At 31.4% G+C, this 9,245-nt stretch overlaps 2 protein-coding genes across 2 annotated transcripts in view; one reads left to right on the plus strand and one right to left on the minus strand.

Moving 5' to 3' along the window:
- Positions 1–9,245, minus strand: part of LOC111619216 — a 52,788-nt gene that overhangs the window by 798 nt on the left and 42,745 nt on the right. Inside the window, exon 4 of the mRNA XM_023360903.1 lies at positions 703–1,131. Within this exon, the coding sequence (XP_023216671.1) occupies positions 703–1,131 (429 nt within the window). The remainder of the gene's footprint in view (positions 1–702; positions 1,132–9,245) is intronic.
- Positions 5,478–7,687, plus strand: LOC111619235. Its single transcript, XM_023360922.1, has 5 exons — positions 5,478–5,594; positions 5,685–5,971; positions 6,704–6,826; positions 6,906–7,131; positions 7,408–7,687. The coding sequence occupies exons 1-5, from the start codon at positions 5,552–5,554 to the stop codon at positions 7,512–7,514; spliced, it is 786 nt and encodes a 261-aa protein (XP_023216690.1). The 5' UTR covers positions 5,478–5,551; the 3' UTR covers positions 7,515–7,687.

The raw sequence follows: 9,245 nt of genomic DNA on the forward strand, positions 1-9,245 counted from the left end.
TCTAATTCTTTTCAGTAGATCAGATTTAATAAATAAATTTCTGCACCTTTGTATGCATTTAGGTAGTAATTTGGCATTTTCCCTTGGCAAAATAATTTATCATTATTTCATGAGTTTGGTAATGAAAAGTTCAATAATAATCTCTAATTTCGTTGTTCGTGAGGCTCACGCCTAACCAACTGATAGCCACGAAGAGTTTACCGAGTTTTCTTCACACATCTAACAAGTAGGGTGCAGTTTACCACAGAAAGTCCTTGCGAAAGGCACCTCCTTTAGCAGATTGCCCGAATATTTAGTTGCCTTAATTCATCAATTCAGTCCAATCTACTGTTCGTATATTGTGTATACAATAGAAACTCGATTTTCCGAATTTGATAGGACCTGTAGTCAATACATTAAATATTTTATTTATTTCTTCTTATTTTATTATTACTTTTTTTATTAGTTTTGTGTTTCATCGCCCATACTACATTTAAAAAATTCGTGAACAACAGTAGATACCGTAGTATACGAAGGTATTGTATTATACTCTGTAATATGTGCAACACTGCGGGTTCTAAATTTTTAAAAATTGTTTCGGATAATCGAGTTTCCACTACATTAATTAAACAATTTCAAATACATTTTTAAACCATTTTATTGCAATTCTATAAAACTTTTCATAGATATGATAAATAGAAATGAATCAAGATCAAAATAAACACTTTTAATTAAACTTAAGGTTTTCTCGGTGAAGTTAATTTCGTCATCTCGAATTTTTGCATCATTAATTAATTTATCATTCAGAGATTTTGTTACTTCGTAGAGTTGTTCCGTGGAATCTCTTACATCAATTTTATAAGCTCGTCGAATTACATGTTTTTCAAGTGCTTCAAAAATATGTTTTGCAGGATTGTATACGTTCTTAACGTTTTCCTTCGTTACCGATTCGTAATCTTCATCTAATTTCTTGGCTTCTGCAGTCAAAGCGTCTACCATACCAGCAATTTCTCTGCTGTTTAATTGTGTGAATGGTTTAGTATACATTGTTCCAATCACAGGCATATGTCGCATGAAATCATCCATAGTAGGATATTTCTTGTGTTCAATAAATTCTTCTTTGCTTATGCAATTATCGCCTTGACAATAATACTAGAAAGAAATTTCTCGTAAATAATAATACTATCATCGATATCACATAAATAAAACACACCTTCAAACTTAATTGAATACATATTTGAAGATATAATTTGTAATCTACATAAAATATCTTTAGGAATCACAGTACTTGAGGGAGAAAAAGTATTAAGAAGTAGTAAAGTGAAATCCTGAATTAGTAAGCAACTTAGAGATAATTTTAAAAAAATGTACAGAAAAATAGAGGTAAAAATGAGAGAAGGAAATAAATGAAATTCTCTTTTTTTATATTAAATTACACAAAGTCAGAAAGGTGAAAAATGTCCATCCCGAATGAGAATCCAACTTGGATACTTCTGGAAGACAGTGGGAAGGACGAAGCGGTTAAATTAAAAAATTTTTTTTAAATAAGCTGCGATTCCCTGCAATTTAACAATTTACGAGAATTTTTTTGTATTTTTAAGAATATATTTTCCATGAATAAATGAAAGGAGGAAATTTTATATACGCAATGATGAACTCTAAATCTATAGGCAATGTTTAGTACTAACTTATAAAGAAAATATCTAATTTAGTGTAATGTATTTAACCATTTGATTAATTACAAATTTATGTTTTAACGTAAATTTCTAGAAATACACACACCCTTTCACAACTTAATTAGTACTTGGAGAACTGAAAACCCTCGTAAACCGCTAATTCTTAATTGCTATCAGCTTATTGTCAGAAAATAAGCTTACGTTTCTGAAAATACATATTATTATTATATAATTTTGAATTTTGAAAACTACTTTTATGATTCAACTGGTTTCTAAAAAGCGATCCAGCGAGTTACATAATTACTGTAAGATTAGTGTCATAAATTTCGATTACTTTCTCGGAAATAATACTTCATAAAAATGGCCAACATTTTTCCTATTCTTTTCGCTTTAAGAGGGATTTAACTAGACTCATCGTAAAGTCCGTTCTGGCCTTTATTCCCCATCGTGCATTTTGTAATGAGTATAGAATAAAGGTCACAATTAATGATCAGGTGTTGAGGGATAAGACAGACTATTTCTAAAAAATCCTAATTCTTTTTGACCGCCTTAAAGCAGGATCTACTAAACTTCAAACACTATGTATATTTATCGAATAAGTGACATAAAATTCCTACCCTTTTCTGGTTTCTTCTCGCTTTTTCTTCCATACGTACCATCAAACAAGCTGGTAACTGCAACGTAAAGGAAGTACAGTACATTAAAACAACCCTTCAACGTTCTCTTTTACGTTAAAAGCTACTTACCAAAAATTAAGAATAGAGAGAAAGAACGAATCAACTTCATCGTCAGATGCTAAATTATGATCTAAGTGTTCACTCGAAAAATTTTGTATAATTGCCACGTAAACTTTTATCAAGTTGTTTGTCAATCAGGGTTTCCAGATGTATTTATACAATTGTATTTGCAGCAACTACCTATACCCTTATACCATTTATTATATACTTTAAAATATATTTATTAAATTGAAGGAGCACGGAAAATAATCTATAATTTCTTAATTTCTTGCACGTAGGAAAACGATTAAACGTCCATTTTTTCTGTTTTTCCGCGTATCATCACAGAAAATACGAATATAATTCTTTTCTCTAAATGAATGAACCAATAGCCGACAGCAAAAACTTTTGAAAACCCGAAATTATACCATAAATCGGAAAAAAAGGAAATTTATTCAGTTACTATGAATACCACAATTAAACAGGAACGGAGGGCGAGTATTAAAACATGAAGAGGTTCTTTACCACTGCAGATAAAGTCATAAAATCAAACTGTGCATAACTGAATGGCTGAGGCGGTTGATTAAAGTGTTACAACCTACCGTTCTTGGGACTTGGAATCAAATATAGGAGAAAAAATACCAAAGGAAATTTTCATGGATGGACTGTTCTGGGTATTTCGGGCTTCGCCGCTCACCAACCAGTCGTCCTTATTGTGAGCCTGGCCGAATTTACGATGAGTTTGAAAATATATCTTCAACCATCTCGAGCNGGATTAGTCTAGAATCGATTAATTTTATGGAAGAAAACCTTTCAAACAGCCGTAGTCCGTAAACTTCACACGTGTCGGGCTGCGATTGGCTCACGTATTTAGGGATTTCTACAACGCAAAATTCGTATAACGAGGAACGAATCTTCGCGTTATAGGGGGGTCTACTATATACGGGGATACGATTTAGTTTAACCACTTTAACGCTTAATAACTAACTCCTGTGTTAAACCATCTGACTCCGATTCTGACCACAGAAATTATTAAGCTTCAAACAGGGTGAACAAAATCATGCCCCCCGCACACAGTCTAACATCCACACATATAGAAAAAACCAAGAATCTTTTGCATATCTCGAAATTTCAAGGTGTCCGAGTCCAAAAATGTAAAAATTTGGGAGCGGTCATCTTTTGAGCGAGCGCTACACTTTTCCTCTGTTATATATTAGCCGGAAAAATAAAAATTATCGAATACATATTTATATGTTACTTAGAGAAGTCTTATAGCTTTGGAATAAAAAGTTTCTATTCTTTATCTTTATTACAACTCTATTTATTGAATCTTTTATTTTGAGGTCACGTGATGACATCAGAATTTCCGGGTCTCTTTCGGTAACGAGTCCGCCCCTGGTCGGAGTCGAAGTCAGAGTTGAGGTCGGTAGATTTTTACGCGATTCCACAGCCCTGCTTTGAAGGCTTTAAAACGGGTCCGTAGATTTTTTTTTTTTTTTTTGAGATTAACGTTGAATCGAAGCGCAAGGTATGAGGCTTTCCTCTAACGCCAAAACTGTTCCATACGGTCCTGCTACAGCGAAACTTTCGAAGAGGACAGAAAATACAAATGTGTACAACGATAGACTACTACAAGTGTGTAGAATCATAGTCTCGTATATTAATGTCAGATGTAAACTTCCTCGTTCTTGTGTTATCTATACTTAATGCCTACTTCTATGAACAGTGACGTAGTAACACATAAACAGGGACCAGTTTTTCATAAAAGATCTTCGGAAGATTTCCCATTTGTGTCGCGTTGCCGCATATGAATAAACCAAACTATCAAAGGCGAAAATGATTCGTTTTTTAAGTTTTTTGTACGTGTTTCATATAATTATTAAATTTGACTATTATAACTACAGACTAATCGCACGCCACAAAAGTCTTTACTAACTACGTCAAACTACATATCTATTGTTGAGTTTTCAGGAAAAAAAAATACCAGACCGGCAGAGGAGGGACGAAAACGCATACTGGGATTTAACGTAATTAAAAAAAAATTTTTATGGTTTGTCAATATCCATATCAAATGGTTATTACAGCTAACTTTATAATTCAATGAATATAGTGTTAGAAAAGCCATTCTCTTTACAGGGATCGTCAAGTGTTAGAGTGAATGTCGAATTGCGCACGATTATGGATGTGACATAGACAAAAGGTCAGTTGGAGATATAGCTGAAAGATCAAGGGCATTTAATCTGTGAAAGGGGGTAATCAACAGAGTTGTAAAACGACGTTTAAATGTTATATAATTTAAAAAAAATCTGGCTGTAAGAGTGAGAGTTCAAAACATTGTGGAAGCATTAAATTCTTAGAATAAGGCAATGCAATATTTGGACGATCTGTCTATTGGAAACTGAACCCTATTTAGGTATTACACACATGAAGAAAGCTCGGAAATTTCACGTTGCCACCCCGTTGATCAAAAGCGAACATGCGACCAACTACCAGTATTTTGCGGTTTTATACGCGCCGGCCACTGCTAGTCACAAGAAAGTATTGAATAAGGGAAATCCTCAAGTTTTCAGCCAATATAACATTTCATCTCTAGAATTTTCGGATGAGGGCAGACATTTAATCTATAATTTTGTGGTGCTCAGTGGAAGTATGATCGCAAGTGTAGTTTTCTGTAATAGTAAGGTGCCGTCGAGAGAAAAGGACATTTGTTTTCAGGGCATTTGTTTACTCGTATAAACATGGACTTCAAGTAACTGGCACTCCTACACTCACAATTGTATATGACGTAAAACACAAAAAATTTTGTTTATATTTGACGTTACTTCTATTAATAAATGATACAAAATTAAAGCAAACGTTATTTTTATATTATTAATAATAATTAATTATTTATTTAATAATATAAATTTTCAATTACATTTATTTTCTAATTTCATAATAACTAAAACTTAAAATTTACTTTCCAAGCTTAAAAAATAGTTTTAAGAAAAAAGTTCGGGGTCCATTAATTAATGATAAATTAATTAATAATTTTATTTGAAAAATAATTATTATTTAATTATATTTAATTTTCGAAAAATATTACGTAATTTATGTAAATGAAGATTCCTTAAAAGTGAATGTTTCATTTCGTTTTCACTGTTGTTTCGTATTCATTTATTTTTATATTTTTAAACGATAATGGCTACAATAGAGCAGATCACAGAACAAAAAGGTCAAAGAGGTAAACAACATATTGAATATTTTCGGATGTGAACATAATTTAACTACATGTAGCTTTTACAGGCTATATTTTTATTATTTTTTTTTAAAGGTAGAATGATAATTAGTCAATGCAGAATTTGTTATCGCCAGGCATGGAATGATTATTATGGATGCGAGGCGTGCAAACGTTGTCTTCAGTTTGTCTTCACAACAATCATTAACAGAAGTTGCTACGAATGCTCTATAAATGGTGACTGCAAGCCGGTTTATAAATGTAAATTTTGTACTTTACAGACATGTTATAAGAAGGGTTTAAAACCGATCAGGTTTGGAATACATTCTCGAGGATATTATCTAAGGGATAAAGAAATTCTGCTACATAGAGTTCCAACTAGAGTAAGAAACTTGCTATTAATAATTATCTTAAAATTCTGTTAGAAGAGTAGAAGTTCGTTAATGCGGTATTTAGGAAACCAAGATGATGCCGGAATACTGAATATTCAGTGGCGTAACTATTATTAAATAATACGATGAGAGTTTGTCACTCGTTCTACGGAACAGATTTAAAATTAGTGATTTAAATTTCATTCTATTTGATCGTAAATCAGGCCCTGAAATGCCTAGGATTTTTACTATATTTTACTTTAGAGACTATAATTTCTAGTAATAGGCAAAAATATTTTTGTATTTTTGCAAATTTCATAAAGTTTCGTGCAATCTGGACATTAGAAGTGTTGCCTGGTAATATGTCTTTAAAACACTTGGATATGCAAACCAATAACACAGCCGTTTCATTTAAAACACGTTTTGCGTTTTAATTGGCTTGCTAATCCATATACACTAAAGCTGCTGCTTATTAGGCAATGTGCCCATTGCAGTACGTTTAACATCAGCAAACGTTGCTGTATTATTCTGATTTTAATCATGCGCTTTCTTCAATTATGATTTCATACAGTTCATGACTATATTGTGCCACACTTGATTCCACGCAGGATCATTTACATACCACGTGTGAAATTTCCATTTGCAGAATACTGCCATTTCGAGATTTCCCGATTATGGGGTGCCGGATTAACGAACTTCTATTGTAAATATTCATCGTAATTTAATTTACTACCTTTTTTCAAGGCACCGAATAACTATTACTTACTAAAAGAGTTCCTAAAATTTAAAGTTTTTCTCATCTCAACACTGAAAGATGTTTCTTTATGGATAATAGAAAATATGCCGATAACAGCAACAAACAGAATGGTAGTTTATAAATTAATAATTTAAATTTAGTTTTCTTTACGAAATGTTAATAGAAACAAGACCTTAACTGCTTTTGCAGGACCTATATCCGATAAAAGCTATAACCTTGCAGATCGTAGAAGAATCACTTGTTGCTCACGATGTTCTAAAACTGGAAAATTATTATCTCGATCCGTACAAATGTAAAATCGAACAATTTCAATACTTGACAATGCAGATTTTGATACTGATGCGAGTGATGAGAGAGAGATTTTCTAATGGAAAAATTGACTTTAAAACGAAGATTCATTTAATATATTTTGAAGGTATTTGCTATTCGCATTAAAATATTTTTCTTTCATATCTTAACCTAAATTTAAGTAGTTTATTATTCATAGTTAAATAAAAAAAATATTTTTAAACTATTCAAACTATATACGATTAGTGAAAGCGTGAAGTAGTTCATACTTTTATACCAGAAAGTATGAATTTTTGCTTAACCTTTTCTTACTACACTTAGTAAGAATTTTATTTTGTTTGTAGTGAATTATTATTTTAATTTTATAAACAATCCTTATATAATAATATAAAATAATTTTCAGGGCCAAGAAACGATCGCGTTATACATCACGAAAGTCTTCATCAGCAACTGAGAGAAATTGCTATTTTGATGAACGCCTGCTTCAGATATTTGCAAGAGTTTTCTTAAATGCCGATTGTTATAAAAAAATTTAACTTTTATAAGACATTTTTAATGAATTTTATTTTTATTTTTTATTATAATTGGTTTTATATTTACGAATCTCTGAGTATCTCTGACATTTGGTACACGTTTCGATATAATTCAATAAGAATTACTAACAATCATCTGATTTTATTGAATATATTAATGACTATAATAAAAGTATTTACGTAAACTATAAACTTGTATACTATAATTCTATGAATATAAGAAAGGTACATCGGTTCTTTTTAGAATAAATAGCAATGTATTAATTACTTTCCCAGCTGTTATATATAACAGAGGAAAACTAAAATGACCTCACACAAGATTTTTACATTCTTGGGCTTAGGATACCCCGAAACGTCTAGAAATACACAAAATTTTGGGGGTTATTTCCTGTATGTATGGATATTAGTAACGAGGTTGAGGCCGAAGTTTTAAACGCGAAAACGTGTACGTCGGACTATCAGCGCCGCTTTCCTGTAAGCTTAGAAGTTTGACAATGGTGTTTTTTTTCTGTAATTTTATTATAGGGATTAGTGATATTAAATTTTGATAATTAAACGTCGAAGGGGTGAGAAGATAATGGGGATCGTGTAGGGTCAGACTTCGTGACAATTTTTCTTATTATTAGCATTTAAAATTTTATATTAAACCCATCTTTGCCCTCATAATAAATTTTTTTGCTAATTTACAACAGTTAAAAATATAAAAAGGTTTTTTATTAAAATATCATAACAGATGTCGCTACCAAATGTCGCCGGAAAGTTAAGCAACTCGTTGGTGGATTTTTTATTTCGTATGGCGAAACGATATTTACTTTGTTATTATATTAATAATACAAATTAAATTTTATTATTACAATGTAACACGATACAGTATTGTAATCGTGCCAAATTGGACTCTCCGACTTTTTTTCAAATCTCGACGTCATGCGATCCCTTGTACCCAAAAAAATAAAAATAAAGGACATTTCATGTATGAGTGTGTGTTGGCATTTATTTCTAATTCTTTTCAACAGATCAGATTTATTGAATAAATTGCAGCACCTTTGTATGTATCTAAGTAGTTATTTGGCATTTTCACTTCGCCTAATAATTTATCATTATTTCATGAGTTTGGTAATAAAAAGTTCTATTATAATCTATAATTTCGTGGTTCGTGAGGTTCGCGCCTAACCAACAGATAGCCACGTAGAGTTTACCGGGTTTTCTTCACGTGTCTAACAAGTAGAGTGCAGTTTACCATATAAAGTCCTCCTTTAGCACATTGCCCGAATATTTAGTTGCCTTAATTCATCAATTCAGTTAAATCTGTTCATATATAGTGTATACAATAGAAACTCAATTTTCCGAATTTGATGAAACACCGTTGGTAAATACAGAAAATCGTTCATATTTTATTATATTATTATTATTATTTTCTTTTTGATTTCATCGCCGATAGTACATTTAAAAAATTCCTAAACAATAAATACTGTAGTATTCGAAGGTAATGTATTATAAGCTGTAGTATATACAACACAGCAGATTTTACATTTTTTTAAAACTGTTTCGAATAATCGAGTTTCCATTACACCAGGGGTCGGCAACCTTTTGAGTCGGAAGAGCCAAAATTACAATATACAAAATTTCAAAGTTTTTAAAGAGCCACAAAATTTTTTCTTGCCAACAATAAATAGTACTCGCATAAATAAAGTTTTTTGATAAAAAAAAC

Source organism: Centruroides sculpturatus, unplaced genomic scaffold (assembly GCF_000671375.1).
Source record: "Centruroides sculpturatus isolate CEXI.00-Female unplaced genomic scaffold, Cexi_2.0 scaffold114, whole genome shotgun sequence".
In the NCBI taxonomy this organism is placed as follows: domain Eukaryota; kingdom Metazoa; phylum Arthropoda; class Arachnida; order Scorpiones; family Buthidae; genus Centruroides; species Centruroides sculpturatus.